General features: G+C 43.6%; 1 protein-coding gene across 9 annotated transcripts in view; it reads left to right on the forward strand.

Annotated features, from left to right (window-relative positions):
• The window catches only part of MBD5 (methyl-CpG binding domain protein 5), a 246,850-nt gene that overhangs the window by 169,207 nt on the left and 50,719 nt on the right, over window positions 1-26,924 (forward strand). For 7 of the 9 annotated variants that reach the window (XR_007359130.2, XM_075117824.1, XM_048869264.2 and 4 more), the window contains 2 exons: window positions 3,355-5,490; window positions 25,727-26,752. Coding sequence is in view for 8 of the 9 variants with exons in the window: in XM_075117824.1 (XP_074973925.1) it covers window positions 3,355-5,490; window positions 25,727-26,752 (3,162 nt within the window). In the remaining variant the exon portion in view is untranslated. The remainder of the gene's footprint in view (window positions 1-3,354; window positions 5,491-25,726; window positions 26,753-26,924) is intronic. The other 2 variants (XM_048869268.2, XM_075117827.1) reach the window with 1 other exon arrangement.

Genomic DNA, 26,924 nt, shown 5'->3' on the forward strand with positions numbered 1-26,924 from the left:
CTTATCCAAATTAAATTTTGCATGTTCTGAGGCTGCATGCCAAGAATGCAGTGGTGCTCTGTAAGGTGAAACAAATGCAATCTGAGGTGCAAGTACCTAGAAGTAAGCAAACTTGTCAGAAAGGCTTCCGTACTTGTTTCTGCTGCTTATGATGCCATCACTAAGGCAAAAAGAGGAAATAGAAGATTTAGAAAAAATAGATATTGGTAGGTAGAAAAGGAAAGCAATCTTTATCTATGTGTGAGAACTAGTACTGAGGCTGGAATCAGGACTACCTAATTTATTATGCACTTACAGTATATCTGTAATGCAAAAGTACACCGTTTGCATATGTACACATGTGTACACACTCTAAATAAGGCCCCCACACCCTGAAAAAAAAGAGAGTTCCCTTCCAACCCCCTACATGCAACTCAAATCCTAACATACTGAGCTTACATACTGTAAATCCTTAATAAATGAATAAATACTACGACTACAGCAACAATGACATCATTTCTGCAATTCAAAGACAAAGTAAATCATTTTATATTCACCTAATTGAAAGGTTTTTGTTTAAACTTTTCAAAATTGAATATCTTTTTCGTAGTAATATATCCATTCATTCTAAATAATTTGGCCTGGCTTTTTCTTTTTGTGTTTTTGATATTCTAATGTCGTCATATACTCAAAGTATTGTTCAGTCCTACCATTTTGTACTTTCAGCATACTATTTTTTAAAAGCTAATATTGATATACATGATTGCCTAGAATTAAAATATAAATAATTAAAAACCCATATGGTTCCTTAATTACAATTAGAGACAGAAAAGGTGACTTCAAATTTTAATGAAAAAAGATGATACATTTAAACTTATTGTTTTAACTTTACATTTTAATAATCAATGTAGAAGCACTTTAAGAGCCAAATCATATGGCCCAAATAAAGGCCGTGGAAAGCCCTGTGCTGTTCCACTAGATACACGTCTGCATTGCCGCTGGAAGTTTGCCTCCCAGCCTGGGCAGACATTACTCATCTTTGCCCTGCTTGAGCTAGCACACTTAAAACATCAGTGTGGATGTTGCGGCAGGGATGCAGCTTAGGCTAGTCACCTGCGTTCAGACCCACAGGGTTGGGCAGGCTTGGATTCAGGTGGCAAGCCCAAGCCGTCACTTGTGCCAGAACATCCACATTGCTATTTTAATTGAACTAGCTCAACCAGCGCTAATGTGAATCTGTCTACCTGGGGGAGGCACACTTCCAGCTGCTATGTGGACATACCCCAAGAGCGGTAAGTGTGAAAAGGGGCTTTCAGGTTATTGGCCATAGTCCCTTACTGAGTGTGATGCAGCGTTTCCAGGGGTTATTGCAGCTTAGAGAGCAGCCAGGTGGGGGACTAGGAAGGACCATATCCAGCCTAGAGACTTTCCAGCACAAGGCCCACTTTATTCAAGCTGCATGTTGGGAAGAGAATTTAGCCCTGTTTGCCTTAGATGGTTATTTTCATGGTTCCTTGTTTTATTTCAGGGGGAACTAGAAGCAACCTTTATGATTAGTTGCCTAGTGCTTTTCATTATAAAAGTTTCTTGGGATTTTTTATTTTTACTTTTTGAGATGCTTGAACGTCTCTGTTGTTTGCAACAGGCCTTTGAAATTTCAATCAGGTTTAGCTGACTTATAGACTGTTTAAAAATCACCATTTCCCTTCAGTTGTTTGCATTCCACAGGAAAACTTCGGCATCACAACAAAAGAATAACTGCATACAAACATTTTAAAGAGCTCAGCCCAAGCCGCCACTGAAGTAGCAACAGCAACACAACCATACACTGCATTGGGAATGCCTAGGAGCTGCAAGAGCAGCTATTGTGGCGACAATTGTGGAAGAGCTGGACTGGGAGCCTCCACCTCCAGTACACTCCCAGAGCTGGCACATGACTCTATCCCATATTTTCCATCATCAGCCATGAGCTACCCTTACTTTTAGGGGAACACAGGGAGGGAGAGAGATGCAGGTCTCGCCCTGTAAGCCCCTCAGGCCCAGTACATGGCTCCAGCAGCCCATCCTCTCCTCCCATATGGAACAGGAGCCCCTCCTCTCCTGTGGAGCGGGGTGTGACAGAGAGAGAGCAGAACTGGGCACAGCATATGCCCACTGCACCCAGTGCATGATGCCAGATGCCCATTTTTCCTTTGGAATAACCACCTTCTGCTGCTGCCAGATAACCTAGTTAGTCTGATAGCTGAAGTGGTAGCAGCCTGTGTTGAAGTGCTGAAAGTTTGGGGGGTCAAACCCTGATGATGATTAAGGCTGTATCTGTCACAGAGGTCCCACAAGTCATGGATTCTGTGACTTTCTGTGACCTCCGTGACTTCTACAGTGGCCAGCAGCAGCAGTTTGAGTGTGTGGGAGGGGGCAGGGGCTTGGGGTGCAGGGTGGCACTTACCTGGGGAGGGGGGCTACCCGGCTCCCACCAGCATGTCCCTGCAGCTCCTAGGCGGAGGGACCAGGGGTCTGCGCACTGCCCATGCCCACAGGTGCTTCCCCTGCAGCTCCCATTGGCTGCCATTCCCAGCCAATGGGAGCTGCGGAGACGGCACTTGTGGCAGGAACAGCATGCGGAGCCCCCCTTGCCACCTCTCCCGCTAGGAGCTGCAGCGACATGCCGGTCAGAGAGGGGTAGGGAGCCTGCTAACCCTACCAACGCCACCCCCAGCACCAGCAGGGGTCCCAGGCCGCGTGCCACCGCTCCCTCCAACGCGGGTCCCAGGATTCCCCCCCCCCCATCACCCACAGACCGCCTCTCCCCCCCAAGGACTCGCGGCCCCCTGACCCAAGTTTTAGTTAGGGGTATTTAGTAAAAGTCAAAGACAGGTCACGGGCCATGAATTTTTGTTTACTGCCTATGACCTGTCCATGACTTTTACTAAAAATACCTGTGACTAAAACGTAGCCTTAATGATGATGCATGATGCAGGGAAGGTTGTTACAGTTGCACAAAACATAGGTGAAAACAATCATCTGGGGGAGAAATATGAAACAATGTAGTTTTTTCTATGCCAAAAGAAAGTTATTTAAATAGCGAAGTCAAACACTTGAAAGTTAGGAAATGACTTGTGTCCGATTGCCCATGCAACCTCAGTTTTGCTTCTTTTGTACATATGCATTATGACACAGTCTTTAATTATATTATTGTGTACTGTTTTTGAACAGGCAACCATAAATCTTGGATTTCCTAACTTCTGAGTATTTGTTTTGGAACCTAAATAACTTTTTCTTTGTTTTTATATGTAATAGCTGTAGATGTACATGAATGTGCAAAACTTAATTTTTTAACAGATTTCAAAATATTAATTACTGTTTCTTTAATATCAGGTGCAACTCCAGTAGTACCTTCTCAAGCAACAACTCCAAGATCAATGAGGAATAAATCACACGAAGGAATTACAAATTCTGTGATCCCAGAATGTAAAACTCCTTTCAAGTTAATGATAGGGGCATCTAATGCCATGGGTAGGCTTTATGTACAAGAAGTGACTGGAAGCCAGCAACAAGATCTTCATTCTGTCTATCCTAGGCAGAGATTGGGCAGTAACGATCATGGACAGAAGTCTCCATATCGTGGCAGTCATGGTGGAATGCCTAGTCCAGCTTCATCAGGATCACAGATATATGGAGATGGCTCAATCTCTCCTAGGACTGATCCACTTGGAAGCCCTGATGTTTTCACAAGAAACAATTCCAATTTTCATGGAGCGCCCAACTCTAGTCCTGTTCACGTGAACAGGACTCCTTTATCTCCACCTTCACTAATGCTACATGGTTCTCCAGTTCAGTCATCCTGTGCAATGGCTGGAAGGACTAATATACCTCTTTCCCCAACCTTGACCACAAAAAGCCCAGTAATGAAAAAACCCATGTGTAATTTTTCAGCTAGTATGGAACTACCACGAGCAATGTTTCACCATAAACCACCCCAAGGCCCACCTCCACCTCCTCCACCTTCTTGTGCTCTTCAGAAAAAGCCATTAACATCAGAGAAGGATCCACTTGGCATTCTTGACCCTATTCCTAGCAAGCCAATTAATCAGAATCCTGTTATCATTAACCCAACTACTTACCATTCTAATGTCCATTCTCAGGTACCTGTAATGAATGTAAGCATGCCTCCTGCTGTTGTCCCTTTGCCAAGCAATCTCCCTTTGCCAACTGTAAAACCTGGTCACATGAACCATGGAAGTCATGTACAAAGAGTTCAGCATTCAGCTTCAACTTCCCTCTCTCCTTCACCAGTGACATCCCCAGTCCATATGATGGCATCTGGGATTGGAAGGATTGAGGCGTCTCCCCAAAGATCACGTTCATCTTCCACATCATCAGATCATGGAAATTTCATGCTGCCTCCAGTAGGACCACAGTCATCCTGTAGTGGTATCAAAGTTCCTCCCAGGTCACCAAGATCAACAATAGGGTCTCCAAGACCATCTATGCCATCAAGCCCTTCCACCAAGCCTGATGGACTTCATCAGTACAAGGACATCCCTAACCCGATAATTGCTGGAATGAGTAATGTATTAAATCCCCCAAGCAATGCAGTTTTTCCTACTGCATCTGCTGGAAGTGGTCCCCTGAAGAGTCAGCCTGGTTTGCTGGGAATGCCTTTAAATCAGATCTTGAATCAGCACAATGCTGCCTCTTTTCCAGCAAGTAGTTTACTCTCAGCAGCAGCCAAAGCACAGCTAGCAAATCAAAATAAACTTGCTGGTAACAACAGTAGCAGCAGTAGCAATTCTGGAACTGTTGCCAGTGGTGGCAACAATGAAGGACATAGCACTTTAAACACCATGTTTCCTCCTGCTGCCAACATGCTTCTACCAACAAGTGAAGGGCAAAGTGGTCGAGCAGCACTACGAGATAAACTGATGTCTCAGCAAAAAGACCCTTTGAGGAAAAGAAAACAACCAACTACCACAGTATTGAGTTTGCTTAGACAGTCTCATTTGGATAGTTCTGGAGTTCCTAAGCCTGGATCTGATTTGATAAGAAAGCAAAATCAAGGTTCATTTCCCATCAGTTCTATGTCTCAGTTACTTCAGTCCATGAGTTGTCAAAGTTCTCACATGAACAGCAATAGTACCACCGGTTGTGGGAGCTCAAATACTGTTTTGCCTTGTTCTGCTAACCAGATGCATTTTACAGACGCCAATATGAACTCTGGCACTCTTCAGAATTCATTGACACAGAGCTTACCTTTAAGAGGGGAAGGTATGCACTGCCAGAATGCAAACACTAACTTTGTCCATGGTACTAGCCCAGGCCCAAACAACCATCTTGCAGGCTTAATAAATCAGATGCAGGCTAGTGGGAACTGTGGGGTGCTTAGTCAGTCAGGAATGGCTTTAGGAAATTCATTACATCTGAACCCACCTCAGTCAAGAATCCACGCCTCCTCCACTCCAGTGATACCAAACAGCATTGTTAGCAGCTGTAATCAAACAAGTCCTGAAGCAGGTAGGTTTCCTTTTAAAAGAGTACCTGAATGTCTGACAGTTTTGAGCTATGTTATGAATTGTTTCTAAGTGTATATTGTCATTTACTCATACAGGCATAAAAAGTATGCCTGTCTCAGACTGATTACCAGATAAAAACACAAACAGACCAAGACAAAAACAGCAGTAGACTAAAATCACATTTTCTTTACACCAAAGCATCATGTTCACAAAATGCGGAGTGCCCCCCTCCCCATTACCGCCTACAAAACTAATACTCCCAATAGATAAAATCTATATACCTGTCCAGGCTGATAAAAACCTCAACTGTCCCCAGACATATGCCCAAATAGATGAGTTTTGAGCATATCCTAAAGGTCAACAGACTGGGGCTATTTAAGACCCAGGGGAGTGAATTTCAGAGTTCTGGGGCTGTGGTAGTATGGCACGGACAGAGAGGGTTCTCAAGGGATCACTTCTCAATATGATCAGAGCTTTATATGTCCTAAGCAACACCTTTAAACTCTACCCAGAAATCCACAGGCAGACTCTGGTGCACTGCTCATGGTCAAGGCAAGATACGCTTAATAAGTAGAGCACTGCCTTCTGCACCAGCTTCAGTTGCTGGGTTGATTTAAGAGGAATCCCCATATAGAACACATTTCAGTAGGCTAATCGACGAAAACTCGGATAAAGGTAACAAAGTCCATATCCAAGAGTGCAGGTTGTAACCTCCTGACCAGACACAGATGGGAAAAGATACCATCATGGTTATGAACATCTAACAGCTGGATGGGTAACAAGATCCCAAAATTGCTAAGTTAAGTGACAAGCAGCAAGCAAACACCCTCAATAACAGAAACCAACATAATCATTATTACATTCTGTGGCTGCTTCTCCCAACCTACCAATGCCATCTGAGTCTTCTTTGGATTAAGCCTCTGCCAGTTCATTCAAATCGATGCCCAGTCACTACCCAGTACTGCAAAAGAAGCTCAGCCACATCTTCTGTGTTGGATAAAATGGAGATAGAGAGCCAAATATCAGCAAACTGAAAACACTTCCATCTTTCCCTTTCAGTAACACTCCCTGTATGTATTGAGCACTGATGGCATTATGTCCTTTGTCTAATGATTGACCAAATCCAATCCTCCATAACACATTGTTTCGCTAGTGATGGGATGATGATTATCTTTTGATTTTGAGGTAAATCCATTTCCTCTAAATTATTTAGCAGACAGACCTTGGAATTATACAGACCTGAACTTTCTAAACATATTCTATAACTAGTAAGCTGGTACTAAAAGTTAGCAGTCCATCTGCACTTCTGTGTTATTTGTAGGATCACCCACAACCATACAATGCCACTATAGTTTTTTGTCAAAGTCACAGCAGGATGATAACTATTGTATAAGAAGTTAGGAAGTGTCAGACATGTACAGTCTATACCAATGTACAAGAGTGATTTAGCCAAAGAAGTGTGCTGTGGATTTTGGATACTCTACTTTATTTGAGTTTAGTTTTGTGGGTTTTTTGGTTTGTTTTTTACATATTTTAGTTGCTAATTCATTGTGAAACAGTTACTCCTTAATTGGTTTTAAATGCCAGTTTGAGTGACAAGTAGTCCTAATGTTTACTAATCAGAAACTAGTTACTGTGACAAATGGAAGAATCAACAAGAACTAGATAGCTGGCTATTAGCATGTGCTTTTAATAATACTTTAGATCAGAGGGTCAGATTTTTCCATCCTAACTCATGTTTTCTTATTCCACAAATAGCACCTTTTATTTCAAGGTACTCTTAAGCATAAGGATGACAAAATTTGGCTCTAAAAGTGAAATCTAAAAAAATCCAATTTACTATTCGTATTTTTTGCATTTCTCTCAGCTTGAGCAGTGAAAATCAATTAAGTCAATTTCATTTTTCTGGGTCTCAATGCTGTAATATTTTGATTGCAAACACTATTCAAAAACAACTGAAGCATAGAGGAATCCGGTAAAAACCCCTACATACAGATTATCTATCACTTTCCATTACAAAAGATCCTAACTCCTCCATTGCTTGCAGCATGCCTTTGAAATTAGGTCATGGAATTTCCTTGAGAGTAGGGCCAGGCCTTTTCTGCTCATCTCATGAAATCCTGTTTAAATTTGGCTGTTATAAGGTATTGAAAATTGTCATGTCCCATCTCTGATTTGTGGTGCTCAGCATAATTTTGCAGGATAACAAAATCTCTGTATAATCTAAGGCTGGGCCGCTATGGCCACTATTGCAACAGCAATTGACACTGGAAATCCTCAGGGCAGAAACTGCCCAGCTGTGGCTGAAAGAGCGGAGGGATGGGAAAGGGGAACAGTGAGCTGTGCTAACTGAGCCACATCCAGGAAGGTTCCAGCACATCCCCCCTTTTCTAGGATACCATTTGGAGCAGGAACTCACCACCATTTGCCATGGACACTAGAGTTCTAGATTCACTTCTTCTGATGACTGGCGTTAATATTTCCATACCCTTCACTTCACATCTCTCACTATTAATCAGTGCTTCCTACCCCATTGTGAGTTTACAGAAGTTGAAGATAGATCCCAGCTCTAATACGGCAGACCCAAATTATAGTCACTGAGCCCCACTGCCTCTCAGAAATAAACTGCCATATCTTTGTCCTTGGCTATGCTGTCTGTAAAACAGGGCATAGATAACCCACTGTATCACTGTATGGTGCATCAGCCTGTGTGAACCAGCCACTAAAGGAGAACAGCTTTCTCTTGCTGCTAGCTAATATAGTTAGTCCAGTAGATGTAGTTGTGGAGATCTGTGCTGCAGTACTGAAGATTCAGGGTTCTAATCCTGATCATGATGCATGTGTTTGTTGTAAATTGTGGATGATAATACTTCCTTACCTGCCAAGGGAGTTGTGAAGCTAAATTCATTATCTCCTGGGGGAGTTGTGCAGATTAAATTCATTAATATTTATGAGACACTTGGAAAAAAATGATTACATATTCAGTACTGGGTTTGGGTGGTGTGCAGTGAATAATGCATTGGGCTACATGTTGACTGAGAAAATGTAACTGCCTTATTCCTAGAGCACTGTCCATCCTCTGCAATGAATGAGGCAGGGATCTTGTGGAAAAAATCAAATGTGATCATATAATTAAAGACTGCATCAAAGTGCATATGCATAAAGACAGGTTTCGGAGTAACAGCCGTGTTAGTCTGTATTCGCAAAAAGAAAAGGAGTACTTGTGGCACCTTAGAGACTAACCAATTTATTTGAGCATAAGCTTTCGTGAGCTACAACTCACTTAATCGGATGCATAAAGTGGAAAGTACAGGGAGGAGATTTTATACATACACACAGACCATGAAAAAATATACATTGTAAGGAGAGTGATCATTTAAGATGAGCTATGCATAAAGGGTCGTTACCTAGTTTCTAGATGGTTGTGCTACACAAATAATCTTCTTTTAATGTAGTTTTTGTATGTAATTGAAACATAACAATTAATGAAACATTTTAAATGGCTTTAGGTTTTGAAAAAGTTTGAGGTTTGAAATAGTAACAGGGTAGAAGAGACTAGCATCCGGGGGGTGGCGGGGGGGAAATAGTGTGGGGTGGTTATATGAATGCACCAAAAGAAAACAAACAATGTGCATAATATGATTCTAACCAGGAGGAACCGTTTACACTTATTTAGAAAGGTAGTGTTACACATTTTTAACTCTTTTTCCACGTTTTGTCACGCATTCCCTGGTTAGGATGTTAACAGGTCAGATTACTGTCCAATATCCTTAACAAATGAGGGCTGAAAGATTCAGGGGAAACTTCCTGCTTGAAGGATAGAACAAATTCTTCCAGAGTTAACCCATGTCCATCAGGTCAATGTTGTTATTAATTTACTCTTTGTGCAGCAGCCTCACCTAGAGGTCCTGACTGAGTTCAGGACCTTGTTGAACTAGGCAATGTCCAAATACAGAGTTAGAGATGATCCCTGTCCTAAAAAGCTTACAATTTAAAGAGACAAGGGATAGTAGAACTCAGTATTATCTTCATACTCATTTTACAGCTGGGGGCTGAGGTGTAGAGAGATGAAGTGACTTGCCTATAGTGGTGTTTGGTCTCAAAGTATATGAGAGACAAGGTGGGTGAGGTAATATCTTTTATTGGACAAACTTCTGTTGCTACCCACCTTGACTTGTCTATAGTCATACAGCAAGACTGTGGCAGAGCCAGCAACTGAACACAGAGCTCCTAAGGTCCAATCTAATACCTTAACCACAAGACCATCCTTCCCTTCTGAGAGGTGTTATTAATTGACCTAGTAATCACCACATCAATCGTCTATGCCATTAGATGTGGCCACAACTCATAAAAAAGGAAGGCCTTGATAGGGTGAGCTGGAAATACTTATTTGTTACTGTAAAGTTTATGGTAGGTGAAGAATTTTGCAGGTGGATTTTATTTCCTTGTATCGATACAGGTGCCTCTGTTCTTGAATGTTCATTCCTAATAAGTGCTAACAAATTTTAAAGGGACTCATGAATGCCAGCCCCCATCTCCCTTGTTATTTAACTCAGTTGTTGTCTGAGGGCTTGTCTTCACTACCGGAGTAGCTCAACCTAAGTTACGGTACTCCAGCTACATGAATAACGAAGCTGGAGTCAATGTAGTCTAGGTCGACTTCCCGCAGTGTCTTCACTGTGCTGCATCAATGGGAGAGACTTACCTTACTCTTCTCAGCAAGCTGGAGTACCTGGGTCGACTAGAGAGTGCTCTGCCGTCGATTTAGGGGGTCTTCCCTAGACCCACTAAATCAACACCTTCTGCATCAATTGCAGCAGCATCAATCTCCCTGTAGTGAAGACAAGCCCTCAGACCTCTCTCTAGGTCCTCACATCCAGACTAGGTCAAGTCTTGCAGATTCTTTCTGCATAACATAAGATACAGCCTTTCCGATCCATGCACAAAATATAATATAAACTCTTTATAGAATCATAGAATATCAGGGTTGGAAGGGACCTCAGGAGGTCATCTAGTCCAACCCCCTGCTCAAAGCAGGACCAATCCCCAACTAAATCATCCCAGCCAGGGCTTTGTCAAGCCTGACCTTAAAAACTTCAAAGGAAGGAAGTCCATCTTCAAAGTCCAGGCTCTCATCATGTTGCATCGTGATTATTGAAACATCCTTACCTCTTGACAAATGCAATCTTGAAGCACTCATATCTATTCAGAATGATGCTGCAAAGATCATTTCCCTAGCCCATCTCTTTGACCATATCATCTTCTCTTTGCATCTCTCCATTGGCTCCCTTTTTGCTATCATAGCAAACTTAATCTATTTCTTTTCACTTTAAAGGCCCTTCACAACCTATCCCCACCCTATCTATCATCTCTTATTAAGTATCAAAAGGCCAGCTGTCACCTGCGATCAACTCCTGATGCCAGTCTTCACTGTCCACTTGTGAAATTTTCAAACAAGCACCTTTGTGCTTTCTCCTATGTTGCCCCTCATGCTTTAAATGAATTCCTCCCTAAGCATCAACAAAAGTAACTCATTATCCTCCTTCAGATCTCTCCTTAAAACCCTCCTCTGCCGTGAAGCCTACAAAATACTGACAACAGTTAAGTTGCTGGGTTGCAGAAAGCACTGCCTGTCATGCTGACCAATATTGTCTCATTATTACCTTGTACTCCCCTGTCTCTCTGTCTATCCATTCGCTTTTCTTATATATTTAAGAGAAAGTAGAGAAAGAACTGACTATTTGTCCTGTGTTTCTACAACACCTAGCACGGCAGGGTCCTGGTCTATGGCTGGGGCTCCTCAGTGCTATTATAATACAAATACATAATAATACAAATAATTAATAATAAGACAGCTGAACTGTTATATCAGTAGAACTTGAGGCAAGGAATGCAAGGATATTTTTATATAGATATTACAGTCATGTAATGCAAATTTATATTTTTAAATCGGAAACAATAACTATGAAAGTGTGTGTAGGCCCTTTTAAGGTTTGTGAGAGGAACTCTCCTGGATCTCTACTACTCTGATACAGGTTTTCCTGCGACAATACCTGTGGGAATGAGGACATGGTCCCTGAGTCCGGGGAGAGAAATGGGTCTCAGGCAAGACTTTTGTTTTAGAAAGAAAGAAAGAAAGAAAGAAAGAAAATGCCTATGCTACTGACTCATGTTACAGGGTCTGAGAGTATAATTTCATGACCAGAATGGGCTAAGATTACCCTCAGTAGGGAGGGACAAGGTGGCTTGGGGTAGTTCCCAGTTGGCCTCTTTCTCAGATGTAGGAGCACAGGTTTACTGAGTGGCCATGTAATCCTTGCCAAGAGCAAGGTTCTCTGGAAAGTAGCTAAACCCTGCCCTTTATCATGGAATCATGCCCTACTGTTGGGTCTCTCCTGAAAGTTATGGGTAAGAAAAACTCCTTTTCTTTAACATTTTTTTGTATAATCCTTTTGATTTATAATGGGGTTTAGAGGCAGACACCTCTAATAGGTGTCTGACCTAAATTCTTATAGGATGTGGTAACATTTTACTGCTTTTTCATTAGTGAGTTGAAAAAAGCCTCAGACAGGGAACATAAGAACCTAAGAATGGCCATACTGGGTCAGACCATCTAGCCCAGTATCCTGTCTTCTGACAGTGGCCTGTGCCAGATGCTTTGAAGGGAATGAAAAGAACAGGGCTATTTTGAGTGATCCATCCTCTGTCATCCAGTCCCAGCTTCTAGCAGTCAGGGGTTCAAGGACACCCAGAGGATGGGGTTGCTTCCCTGACCATCTTTGTGAATAGCCAGTGATAGATCTATCCTCCATTAACTTACCTCATTCTTTTTTTTTAACCCAGTTTTACTTTTGGCCTTCACTACATCCTCTAGCAATGAGTTCCACAGGTTGACTGTGCATTGTGTTTAGAAATACTTCCTTTTGTTTGTTTTAAACCTGCTGCCTATTAATTTCATTGCATGATCCGTGGTTCTTGTCTTCTGTGAAGGGGTAAATAACACTTCCCTATAAATTCTCTCCATACCATCAATGATTTTTTTAGATCTCTACTATATCCCCACTTAGTTATTTATTTTCCAAGTTGTATAGTCCCAGTCTTTTTTATCGTTCTTATTTATGGAAGCTGTTCCATAATCCTAATCATTTTTGTTGTCCTTCTCTGTACCTTTTCCAATTCAAATGTATCTTTTCTGAGATGAGGTGACCAGAACTGCATACAGTATTCAAGGTGTGTGGACGTACCATGAATTATATAGTGATGTGATATTTTCTGTCTTTTTAGCTATCTCTTTCCTAATGGTTCCTAACATTGTTAGCTTTTTTTGACTGCCACTGCACGTTGAGCAGATGTTTTCAGAGAACTATCCACAATGATTCCAAGATCTTTCTTGAGTGTAACAGCTAATTTAGACACCCATCGTTTTTAATTCTATTTAAAACAAAGCAAAAAGGTAAAAGAGAAATTCCTTCCATGTTACTTTGGCAGCTATTTCAGCTTATTATGAGTGTGATGAAGGTAGACCAGTTTCCATGTAATCCCTTGTTTCACAAGGTTCATGTCAGGTTTAATGCCTTTGAAACCCCAATTTAAAGAGTCTTCATGGGTTATTAATGAGGTCCAGACTAAGCTGGGGAAAGCTGTTTTTATCTACTCTATACCTATGATTTTACCATTCTTGTATGGAAGTTCATTTTCTTGGTGGCAGTAAGGTCAGTTTGCAGAGTGAATATACTTTGAGTTCCATTGACTGATCTAGAGCCCTGCAGCGGGACTGGGATCCTGTGGGTCCCACACAACCTGCTGCCATGATAGTGGGAGCAGATAAAATGTTTGTTGTGGGCTGGATTGGGTAGGAAAAAAAACAGACTGCAGTAATTTGCGGAAAAACATTAAATCTCTTGTCAGTTTGTTCATAAATAAAATTTCAACAATGTAAAGCAAGTTTGGTTTTTTTTAAATAAAGGTTTTAGTACCTAAATTTAAGCGAGGGATAGAAGGAGATTTGCTGTCTGTTATAACAGGGGCTAAAGTATTTTTTTACATAGTTTAAGCAAGATTTGTTTTATTCTTTTAGTGGTAAAAATTATGCCTGCATTCCGTATTTATATATATAATATTTTAACTGACTGTGGTGTGGTGGGGTTGTTTTTCGTTGGTTTGTTTTTGTAAAATGGAGGAATCTGACTCTCTTGTGGGATCGAAGATTTCTGCAGGTGGGAGCAAGATAAAAGTGCAAGAAACAATGCAGGAGGCAGGATGGGCGCGAGATTTAAAAAATAGTTCCTCGCAGGGATCTAGACTGATCCATCTTATACCAAATTTACAAAGAGTTGTTGGGGCGTAGGTATAGCTGTTCAACTGATAATCCTTCGAAGCATACCAACGAGCTTTATTTCAATGATCTAATTATCTTGCCAACATTTTTAACATACCTGTACTGTATTCCCATCCAGGTGAGTTCCTTCTCCACAAGCTTGATTTTAAAAGGTCCCTTTGTTTTTATATGGAGTGGACAGGAGTCCACCCAGCTTTTTGTTTCATTTGGCACTGGTATGATCGAGACGAGAGGGTCAACAAGCATGTGGACCAGGGTGATCCAGTGGATAAAGTGTACTTTTCAGAAAGCCTTTGACAAGGTCCCTCATCCAAGGCTCTTAAGGAAAGTAAGCTGTCATGGAATAAGAGGAAAGGTCCTCTCATGGATCGGTAATTGGTTAAAAGGTAGGAAACGCAAGATGGGAATAAATTGTCAGCTTTCGGAATAGAAAGAGAGGTAAATAGTGCTGTCCCTCAGAGGTCTGTACTGGTCCCAGTCCTATTCAACATATTCATAAATCATCTGGAAAAAGGGGTAAACAAGGAGGTGGCAAAATTTGCAGATGATACAAAACTACTCAAGATAGTTAAGTCCCAGGCAGACTGCAAAGAGCTACGAAGTAGGGGTGTCAGTTAATCACAGTTAACTCATGCGGTCAAAAAATTAACTGCATTTAAAAAAAAATAATAGTGATTAATCGCACTGTTAAACAATAGAATAAAAATTGAAATTTATTAAATATTTTGGATGTTTTTCTACATTTTCAAATATATTGATTTCAGTTACAACACAAAATACAAAGTGTACACTGCTTACTTTATATTCTTTTTTATTACAAATATTTGCACTGTAAAAATGATAAACAGAAGAAATACTATTTTTCAAGTCACCTCATACAAGTACTATAGTGCAATCTCTATCGTGAAAGTGTAACTTACAAATTTATATTTTTTGTTACATAACTGCACTCAAAAACAAAACAATGTAAAACTTTAGAGCCTACAAGTCCACTCAGTCCTACTTCTTGTATAGCCAATCACCAAGAAAAAACAAGTTTGTTTACATTTACGGGAGATACTGCTGCCTGCTTCTTATTTACAATGTCACCTGAAAGTGAGAACAGTCATTTGCATGGCACTTTTGTAGCTGGCATTGCAAGGTATTTATGTGCCAGATAGCTAAACATTCGTATGCCCCTTCATGTTTCAGCCACCATTCTGGAGGACATGCTTCCATGCTGCTGATGTTCATTAAAAAAATAATGTGTTAATTAAATTTGTGACTGAACTCCTTGGGGGAGAATTGTATGTCCCCTCCTCTGTTTTACCTGCATTCTGCCATATATTTCATAGCAGTCTCAGATGATGACCCAGCACATGTTCATTTTAACAACGTTTTCACTGCAGATTTGACAAAATGCAAAGAAGGTATCAATGTGAGATTTCTAAAAGTAGCTACAGCACTCAACTCAAGGTTTAAAAATCAGATTTTAGATGGCACTTCAAAGAGGGACGAGGCGTGGAGCATGCATTCAGAAGTCTTAAAAGAGCAACACTCAGATGCGGAAACTACAGAACCCGAACCACCAAAAAAGAAAATGAACCTTCTGCTGGTGGCATCTGACTCAGACGATGAAAATTAACATGCATCAGTCCACTCTGCTTTGGATCGTTATCGAGCAGAACCCATCATCAGCATGGACGCATGTCTTCTGGAATGGTGGTTGAAGCATGGAGGGACATATGAATCCTTAGCGCCCCTGGCATGTAAATATCTTGCAACATCAGCTACAACAGTGCCCTGTGAACACGTGTTTTCGCTTTCAGATGACATTGTAAACAAGAAGTGGGCAGCATTATCTCCTGCAAATGTAACCAAACTTGTTTGTCTGACCGATTGGCTGAAGTAGGACTAGGTGGACTTGTAGGCTCTAAAGTTTTACATGGTTTTATTTTTGAATGCAGTTATTTTTTTGTACATAATTTGACATTTGTAAGTTCAACTTTCATGATAAAGAGATTGCATAATAGTACTTATATTATGTGAATTGAAAATACTATTTCTTTTGTTTTTTACAGTGAAAATATTTCTAATAAAAACTAAATACAAAGTGAACACTGTACACTTTGTATTCTGTGTTATAACTGAAATTAATATATTTGAAAACGTAGAAAACATCCAAAACTATTTAAATAATGGTATTCTATTATTGTTTCACAGTGCGATTAATTGTGTGATTAATCGCGATTCATTTTTTTAATCGCTTGACAACCCTACTGCAAAGTGATCTCACAAAAGTGAATGACTGGGCAACAAAATGGCAGATGAAATTCAATGTTGATAAATGCACAGTAATGCACATTGAAAAACATAACCCCAACTATACATATAAAATGATGGGGTCTAAATTAGCTGTTACCACTCAAGAACTGTCATTGTGGATAGTTCTCTGAAAACATCCACTCCATGTGCAGCAGCAGTCAAAAAAGGTAACATAATGTTGGGAATCATTAAGAAAGGGAAAGATAATAAGACGAAAAAATATCATATTGCCTCTATATAAATCCATGGTACACTCACATTTTGAATACTGCGTGCAGATGGGGTCATCCCATCTCAAACAAGATATACTGGAATTGGAAAAGTTTCAGAAAAGGGCAACAAAAATGTTTGGGGTATGGAACAGCTTCGGTATGAGAAGAGATTAATAAGATTGGGACTTTTTAGCTTGGAAAAGAGATGACTAAGGGGGGATATGATAACGGTCTATAAAATCTTGACTGGTGTGAAGAAAGTAAATAAGGAAGTGTTGTTTACTCCTCATAACACAAGAACTAGGGGTCACCAAATGAAATAATTAGGCAGCAAGTTTAAAACAAATAAAAGGAAGTATTTCTTCACACAATGCACAGTCAACCTATGAAACTCTGTCAGAAGATGTTGTGAAGACCAAGACTACAACAGGGTTCAAAAAAGAACTAGATAAATTCATGGAGGATAGGTCTGTCAATGGTAATTAGCCAGGATGGGCAGGGATGGTGTCCCTAGCCTCTGTTTACCAGAAGCTGGGAATGGGGGATGGGATCGATCACCTGACGATTACCTGGTCTGTTCATTCCGTCTGGGGGACCTGGCAAAGGCCACTGTCAGAAGACAGGATACTGGGCTAGATGGACCTTTTGGTCTGACCCAGTATGGCCGTTCTTATGTTATGTTGACAGATTCTGCTGTTAAAAGAAAACCATGTGTGAATGTCTTTCTTGTAGTATTTCTGAGCCTGGCCTTCAGGACTTCTTCTAATAGTCACAGCCTCTGAGCAGTATTAAATACTTGACATTTAAAAAAAAATAGAACTTTTTCCTTTTTTTCAAATAGGGAATTCCTTCTTTGCGTGCTTTGAGTGCTTGCTCATGTCGATTCCATTGTAGGTGTGTGTGCGCCCACATTTGCGGTTGTCAGAGACTTTTGTCTTGTAGGGCCGGCTGTGGCACCCTCTGGAGTGCTGTGCTTATGCTGCGGTATATCAGGTGCCGCTGGCCCTGCACCCTCTCAGTTCCTTCTTACCACCCGTGGTGGTCAGTTGGAGCACCTCTGTCCCTTGCTTTGCAAGCGGTCAGCGTTTTCTCTTTTATCTTAGCTTTGTGCTTCCAGCTGTAAATAGTTTAATCATTTTTTAGCTGATTGTTATGTACCTGTTATGTGTTTAGTTAGTGTCCCGGCAGGGACTTTGCCCCAGGTGGAGTGGGGACATGCTCCGTTCTCCAGTTTTCAAGCCCTGCTCTTTGTGTAATAGGCCTATGCCTGTTAGTGACTCACATGAGAGTTGTCTACAGTGCCTCAGGGAATTCCACGTAAAGAAGCGGTGTTACATCTGCCAGAACTTTCATCCATGGACACAAAGAGAGTGCGACATATGCCTCAGGGCCCTCCTGATCCAGGCTGCCATATGCCCAGCTTCAGAGTCATCATGGCCTGAACCGGCACCCAGCGTATCAACTTCGATGCATAGCGCATCCCCTTCACCTATGCTGAAGAAGAAGAAAATGGCACTGAGCAAGCCTAACCAAGGTGCACTGGGCAAAGAACACTGCTCAGGCCTTACGCCCACTCTGGATCCGCAAAAGGGCTCTCAGCCCTGGGGAGTTCCCCCCCTGAAAGGACCCGCCACCGACTTCAGGGAGTGATAAAGGGCCCAAGCTGACAGTGCAGTCAACGCTCTGACCCCCAGCACCTGGAGAGCTAAGAGCACCTCTGCCACAGCCAGCACCACATGCGGCAATGGATCCTATGAGGGCAAATCCTCTGGCAAGGCCTTACACAAAACAAGTGAGCACCACTGGTCTCCGGAGCCAAGACAGAGCCCTAGATCGCCACATTCTTGGTCTCTACATTGGCCCAGGTCTCTGGCTCGCTGCTACGAGTCATCGTCACAGCAATCCCGATCCCCATCTTCAGGCCAGAGCTTGCCCAGGGGTTGACAATCTCCCCAGCACCCATCTTTGTCACATTGTTGGTCACCATCGCTGAGACCTTGAGGTCACTCCCTGACATGGCGCCGCTCGCCCTACTCCTGGTACTGGTTGGACTGTTCCCGGCATCGGTCACCGGTGGCGACAGTGAGCTGCCAAACCCAAGCCTCCACAGCCTCACCTTGTTCACCAGAAGATGACGACTTCTTCGGCTCGGAGGCGCAGTTCAACCCCTTGCCCGGAGGGCACGGCCGCGGCATTGGTGCTGACCTGGCAGCAGGGCCAGTGGCCGACCCAAAGGCCTTATTGGAACGCATAGGGTGTTCCCATCACGCCATTACCCCACTCCCGCCAGCCCTCGGTCGCCATGTCAGACATGCCAAAGTCAGCACCCATGGCACCGACAGCACTGGATTCAGTGCAGGACGCTCCAGCAGCCACTGTTGATGAGCTGGTATTCACCCCAAGGCTGCCCTCTCCAATGGTTGAGGACACCGCCAGACCTCCCCCGGTCGTCCAACCTTCATCCTTCTCTCCAGGCGAAGTGGTGGCGGGCCCCTTGAGAGCTAGTCTGCCAGACAATTTTAGGGAGTATCAGTCACTGCTCCGCAGAGTGGCTTCCAACCTGGGTCTCAAGGCGGAGAAGATGGAGGAGCAGTCGGAGGAGCAGTCGAACACATAGTTTTATGTGCTCTCAAGGTCCACCCCAGCCCATGTCGTGCTCCCAGTACATGAGGGCGTCCTGAATGTTGCCAAAACCAGCTGACAAACCCCGTCCTCCAGCCCACCCACTTCTAAGAGGGCGGAAAAGAAGTAATTTGTCCCCGCAAATGGGTTTGAGTACTTGTACACCCACCTGCCACCGGGTTCGTTGGTCGTCTCAGTGGCCAACAAGAGGGACAAATGGTGGCCCATCAGTTCCACCCATAAAAATAAGGAGGCCAAGAGGCTGGATTTGTTTGGTTGCAAAATTTATTCTATGGCCAGCTCCAGTTTCAGGTGGTAAACACCAGGCCCTCTTGGGGGTTCGCAATAAGTTGTGGGACTCTTCTCAAGTTCAAGGACTCCATGTCCCAGGCGATGGCCAAGGAGTGCTCCCTCCAAATGGCCTGGGACATGGCAGGTTCAGCTGCATGGGTGGTCGCTTCGGCGGTGGTCATGCGGCCCCGTTCCTGGCTCCAGACCGCTGGCCTGTCCCAGGAGATGCAGGCCTCTATTCGGGACCTCCCATTTGGCGGTGTCTGCCTGTTCTCTGACCAAACAGATGCGCGTCTGCACAGCCTGAAAGACACGTGGGCAACCTCCACTCTCTGGGGATGCGCACTCCTCAGGTGTTGAGACAGCCGTTTTGGCCTCCTCCGCCACCTTGACAATGGCAGCCTCAACAAGGGCCTGTAAGGAAATAGGACGTCGGGTTCAGCCACTGCCACCCTTGGTCATCCCAGTCTCCTGCACAGCCTGGCCCAGAGAAGCACCAGAGGGGCCAGAAGTGCTCATTTTGAGGGTGTACTCAGGAACAATGCACCAGTCAACTGCCCGGATCCTTTCTGTTTTTTCCTCAACGGCCTTTTCCCCCCTGGTCGTGGGTTATGTTGGACTGCTGGGTCCTGGACATAGTGGCTCGGGGCTATACCCTGCAATTTCTGGCCACTCCTCCCTCCCATCACCCCACTTCCCCATCCTTCTTCAGGGACCCTTCTCACGAGCAACTCGATCAGGAGGTCAAGAAGCTCCTAAGTTCGAGAGCTGTGGAAGAGGCTCCTCGAGACATGGAAGGAAGGTGATTCTACTCCCGCTACTTCCTAATCCCGAAGGCAAAAGAGGGCCTCAGACCCATTCTGGACCTGTGGGGCCTCAACAAGGCTCTCAAGAAGTTGGAAGTTCCACATGGTCTCCCTGGCCTCCACCATCCCTTCCCTGGATCCAGGGGGCTGGTACGCCACTCTTGACTTCAAGGACTCTTATTTTCATGTCTCCATATTCCCAGGACACAGGTGTTTTCTGCATTTCATAGTGGCTGGGCACCACTTCCAGTTCACAGCGGTACCCTTTGTCCTATCCTTGGCCACTAGGGTGTTCACAAAATGCATGGCGCCGATGGCGGCTTTCCTGAGGCGTCGAGGGGTCCAGATCTTCCCATATCTTGACGACTGGCTCATTAAGGGCAGGTCTCTGGAGCAGGTGCACAGGAGCCTTGATTTGGTGTGCTCCATCTGCGGCAACCTGGGCCTGTTAATAAATACAGAAAAATCCATGTTAACGCTGGTCCAACGCATAGAGTTCATTGGAGCAGTTCTCGACTCTACACGGGCCAGGGCCTTCCTGCCAGAAGTGCATTTTCAGGCTATGATGGACTTGATCTCCCTCATAAAGAGCCAACCACTCACCACAGCCCACACATGGCTGTGACTGATATGCCACATGGCCACATGAACATACGTGGTCAACCACGCCCAGCTTCCTCTGAGGCCTCTGCAAGCGTGGCTGGCCTCAGTCTGTTTTCCCAGCAGGCATCCCCTGGACCGAGCAGGTCATGGTGCTGAGCCACATCTTCTTCTTGTCGCTGGACTGGTGGCAGGATTCCAATTCGGTGCAGCAAGGAGTCCCCTTCGCAACCCCATCTCCGTCGCTCACCCTGGTCTCAGACGTGTCTGATCTTGGCTCAGGAGCCAATCTGCGTGAGCTGAATACCCAGGATCTCTGGCTGCAACACAAGCTAGGCTTTCATATCAATGTCAGGGACCTCAGAGCAATTCGCCTGGCCTGCCAGGCTTTCCTGCCCCATCTGGAAGGCAAGGTGGTGCAGGTTCTGACAGACAATACTGCTGCGATTAATTACGTCAACAGGCAGGGCAGCACCTCTGGGACTTCTGTGTGTCTCAGGCTATTCATTGGTAGCCACCCACCTGCCCGGAACCAAGAACATCCTGGCAGATCACCTCAGCAGGACCTTCTTGTCTTGCCACAAATGGTCACTCCATCCGGAGGTGGTCAGCCTAGTTTTCCACAGGTGGGGAACTCCTTGGGTGAACCTGTTGCGTCCAGGCAGAATAGAAAGTGCCACGTGTTCTGTTCTCTGCTGGGCAGAGACAAGGGCTCCCTGTTGGATGCCTTCCTGATGCTGTGGTCGGGAGCACTGATGTACGCCTTCCTGCCAATATCATTAATCCACAAGGTCCTGCTAAAGGTAAAGCAAGACAAAGTGACAGTCATCCTCAAAGCCCCAGCGTGGCCTCATCAACACTGGTTTGGCATGCTGCTGAGTCTTTCGGCACCCATCCCGCTGCAGCTGCCTCTTTGGCCGGATCTGCTGTACAGAACCACAGTGATCTACTGCATCCAAACCTGGCAGCGCGGCAGTTGACTGCCTGGCTACTGGGTGGCTAACTGGGGAAGAATGGCGGTATTCCACTGGCGCCCAGCAGAAAACCCTCCACCAGGGCTACCTACGTGGCAAAGTGGAAGCGGTACTCGTATTGGGCCCTGGATCGCCGCATTCATGAGGAAGAGGCCCCACTGCAGGACATCCTGGACTATTTGCTGCGCTGTCGCTATCTTCAGTCAAGGTACAGCTGGCGGCCATTTCGGCCTTCTGCCCTCCGTTTCAAGGCAGAACGGACTTCACCCATCCCATGATGGTGCAGTTCCTGAAAGGTCTGGAGCGCCTTTACCCGCATGTCTGGGACCTGGTACCTCCTTGGGACCTGCATCTTGTGTTGTCAAGGCTCATGGGGGCTCCCCTTCAAGCCCTTTTCTTCCTGTTCCCTCCTGCTTCTCTCCTAGAAAGTCTCCTTTTGGGTTCCCATAACTTTGGCCCATAGGGTGACCAAGATCAGGGCACTCATGTCAGAACCGCTTTATACAATCTTCTATGAGGACAAGGTCCAACTGCGTCTGCACCTAGCATTTCTGCCCAAGGTCGTCTCCCAGCTCCATACTTGTCAAAGCCTCATACGACTGATGAGGAATGCAGGCTGCATACTCGGACATCAAACAGGCACTGGCCTTCTACATAGATAGAACAAAGCCGTTCTGTAAGTCTACACAATTGTTTGCTGTCATGGAGAGGACGAATGGTTGCCCAGCGTCTACCTAGAGAATCTGGGCCTGCATCCACTACTGCTATGAGCTGGCGAAGGTGCCCCCACTAGCGATCATGATGGCTCACTCGACTAGGGTGCACGCGTCATCGGCAGCCTTCCTTGCTCAGGTGCCAACCCAAGAAATTTGCCATGCCGCAACCTGGTCATCTGTCCACACGTTTGCTTTCCACTATGCGCTGACCCAGCAAGCTAAGATGACGCTGGTTTCGGCAGAGCAGTACTCCAATCTGAAAGACTGTGAACTCCGAGCCCACCTCCAGGTATTCTGCTTGTGAGTCACCTACAATGGAATCGACATGAGCAAGCACTCGAAGAAAAAACAATTACCCACCTTTTGCAACTGTTGTTCCTCAAGATGTATTGCTCATGTCCATTCCATTACCCGCCCCCCTGCCCCTCTGTCGGAGTAGTCGGCAAGAAGGAACTGAGAGGGCGCAGGGCTGGTGGCACCTGATATACCGCCGCATGAGCGCGGCACTCCAGAGGGTGCCACAGCCAGCCCTACGGATCCCGCTACGGCATCAGTTCTCAAACTGTGGGTCAGGACCCCAAAGTAGGTCGGGACCCCATTTAATGGGCTTGTCAGGGCTGACGTTAGACTTCCTGAGGTCCGGGGCCAAAGCCTGAGCCCCGCAGCCCAGGGCCAAAGGCTTCAGCCTTGGGTGACAGGGCTCAGGTTACAGGCCCCCCACCTGGAGCTGAAGCTCTTGTGTTTGGGCTTTGGCTTCGGTCCCCCTTGTGGGGTCGTGTAGGAATTTTTGTTATCAGAAGGGGGTTGTGGTGCAATGAAGTTTGAGAACCCCTCCACTAAGGCAAAAGTCTGTAACGACCACACACGTGGGCGCACATACACCCACAATGGAATGGACATGAGCAACACATCTCAAAGAACCACAATTACAAAAGGTGGATAAACCCTTTTTTTGTCTTTCAGGATTCAGTCCTGCACTACAAACAGATACCAATATTTACCTGACACATCAGAGCTAGAAATGGGAGTTTTATACTGTTAGAAAAGGAAGTTTCCCTGCTTTCCAGTGAAATGCTTCTAGCCCTGGAAAGTCCTTAAAATATGCTACATTATGTTTGAAAAAGTTACTTAATGTTTTCAGGGGTTTCTAAAATATAGTAGTTATTTCTGGTTTCTGTTCTCTGGGACCTGTACAGTCAAACTCATGGTACTAAGGATGTCTGGCTTATAGATATGAGAAATGAAAAATAGTATCAATAAAACATGCTAAAATTATTTGTAAATTGTTAATCCCTCTCATTTGGGATGAATTACACATTTCATGCATGTTGTTGCCTTTTGGAGCCAATGTGACCATCACAAACTCATATTAAAAAGAGAAAAATCCAAAACCTCTAACGTACCATTCCATTATGTTGATGTGGTCATGTTCCATGCAATCTGTGTGTATGCAAAAGAGAGAGAGAGAGATTTTTTTTTCTATGACATTTTGTTTTGGAGACTTTCAGTCTGCAGAAATGAGTATCTAATAGGAGAATAATCTTGACAGAAAAACTTACTTGACATACTTGTAATTCTCATTCTCTTACATGTCATTCAATTGCCACTCACCACCCTTGTCATCTCAGTGTTTGAAAGGTTCCTTATGAACTTGTTTTATTTTCACTTTTTAATTAGCTTTTTTGGGGAAGTTGCCTACCACTCTGGATATATATTTCCAGACCACATATTAATTCCTGTGTACTGTACCATGTGGAGAGGGACAGTTTGTCTTTTGTTTTACTGTTTTGTCACGGGTTCCAGACTGCCGCCTGGAGAAATTTACTAGTCATAAAAGCATTTATACCAGTCCGCTAACATGCTAGCCCGGGGAGCTTGTGAAATCCTGTTCTTATGATTATTAACTTGATTTCTGTCAACTTCAGCTGCAATATTTTATTTATTTGTTTATTTGTGCCATAATATTGTAGTTGCTTCCCAGAAAAGAAGGCATGATCCTTGGCCCAAGGAGCTCAACAGTTGACATCTCATGTAATATATATAACTATATGTAATGTTTAGCTGTCAATACTTTACACTTCTTGAATGATGGTATTGTGAGTTGTCCGATAAAAAATTGGATTCTGTCTTTAACAATTCTCTGAAGGTAGTTGAACTCCCAGTTTCCAGTAGTATTTGTTTCTGGAGTTTTGCTAAATTATAATTGATGCATTCTGATTTTTATCTGATCAGTGGGCTACGCAATGGAATTTGCTGCAGCTTTTTAATAGAAGATAAAATAAATAGCTTTTATTGCTATAAAATTAATCTGCATTTTTACTATTTATGTTTTCCGAGACAAAGGGCATCTCTTTGGTCACCATGTAAGGTTGAAAAGTATGGTTTGAAGGTGGTTACATTCTGTTTTATTTCTTCTGCTCCTCTGACACACATCTTTTGCATACAACTACTGTCAATTCAAACAAGAAATCTCCTTCAGGTAGGGGAAAACAGATAATTTATTTGTGGAGTCCAACATTGTTTAAAGATGATAGACAGATATTCAGAAACAGAAAAAGAATAACCAGTCTTGAATAAATAGCCTTTATTGTAGATCCACTTAGCAGGGAAGCTTTGGACTTCTCTGCCACTCCAAGCAAAGAATCCATCCAGGCCACCGAAATGACTTTACCTTTTTCTTCCAGAAAACTTCTGTTGTTTTCCTTGGCAACTTGTATTTGTCTTTAATGTTTTCTGGAGCTTGCCAGTTAAATTACACACTAATAATAATAATTATGCTTTCCTCCAAAGATGACAGAAATGATGTTTTACAAACAATAATTCACAAAACATACTGTGAGATGGGAAATGTTCTGATCATTTTACAGATGGAAAAAGCAATACAGTGGCAGAGTTGGGAATAGAATCAGGAAACTATGAGCCAGAATTCATGGATCTAATCTTAGGACCACACTCTTTACCATTAGGTTTTAAGGCCGTTGCTGATCATTTTAGCAGTGGATGTGGTGTGGGTTCAAGACTGAACATAGTAACAGATGGGTGGTTTTCAGTCCTAGACGAATCCAAAATATATTTAATAAAATAATGAAATCCTCTTATACAATTCTCTGTTGAAGGAGTTTGAAAAGAAGCGTAAGTTTTTCATTTAAGCAGGATTCCAGTTGTGATGTGACAATGGCATTTCTGTGTAGTATCAGAAATAATTCATTGCAAATTCTTTCTTATTAAAAAAATGTTAAAATCATGCTGTTTGAATTTTCTTCTTCTGAGTGTTGGATATAGCTAAATTTGGATGAGTCTGGTTATCGTTGCAGTAATGATAATATTTGTCCTTCGATAGACATTATTAATGTATGTATTGTTTTGTGTTACAGGGGGTTCAGGACCATCATCTTCCATAGCCATAGCTGGAACCAGCCAACCAGCCATCACAAAGACAACATCCGTTCTTCAAGATGGTGTTATAGTCACTACTGCAGCTGCAAACCCACTTCCGAGCCAGCTGCCCATTGGGAGTGATTTCCCTTTTGTTGGCCACGAACACACACTTCACTTTCCACAGAACTGCTCTTCAAACAACAATCTTCCGCATTCTTTGAATCCAAACCTTCTCAATTCTCTACCTATCTCTTTGCCAGTGAATCAACAACATCTCTTAAACCAGAATCTATTAAATATACTACAGCCTTCAACAGGAGAAGGCAAGTCTGAAGTCATACTCAACCCTTTAGGTTTACTCAACCCAAGTGTAAATGCTGCGCTAGCTTTTCTCTCCAGTGACATGGATGGGCAGGTATTACAACCTGCTCATTTTCAGCTTCTAGCAGCCCTACTTCAGAATCAAGCCCAAGCAGCTGCCATGGTTCCCCTACCATCTTTCAATTTGACCATCTCAGATTCGTTACAACAGCAAAATAACCCTTTACCCTCAGTAACACAGATGACAGCCCCACCAGACCATTTGCCAAGCAATCAGTCAGACAGCAACAGAGCACAGACCCTTTTAACCAACCCCCTGGGGAACCCTATACCAAGCTTTACAGGCATTGACACTACTTCTAACCCCTTGCTCCTCCCAGCTGTCACTGGGGCCTCGGGATTAATGGCCTTAAATCCCCAGCTGTTGGGAGGTGTCCTGAACTCCGCATCGGGCAACACTGCTAATCATCCAGAGATATCCATAGCAACCTCCTCCCAGGCAACCACTACCACAACCACTACATCATCAGCAGTGACAGCACTGTCTGTCTCAACACTTGGTGGGACAGCAGTGGTGTCAATGGCAGAAACATTGCTGAACATATCTAATAATGCTGGGAATACATCTGGTCCAGCTAAACTCAACAATAACTCTGTGGTGCCACAGCTACTTAACCCTCTACTGGGGACAGGTCTGCTTGGTAAGTTAAATTTTTTCACAGATTTAAAAAAAAAAAAAAAAACGGTTGGGGGGAGAGTTTCTGATTCTATTTTTATTATTAAAGACTCCATTTCATTGCACTATTTATAAAAAAGGGTTTTGTATGTCACAGGTCATTGAATACTTCTAGAGAAAAACAACCTTTACTGTCA

This window comes from Caretta caretta, chromosome 11 (assembly GCF_965140235.1).
Source record: "Caretta caretta isolate rCarCar2 chromosome 11, rCarCar1.hap1, whole genome shotgun sequence".
Taxonomy (NCBI): Eukaryota; Metazoa; Chordata; order Testudines; family Cheloniidae; genus Caretta; species Caretta caretta.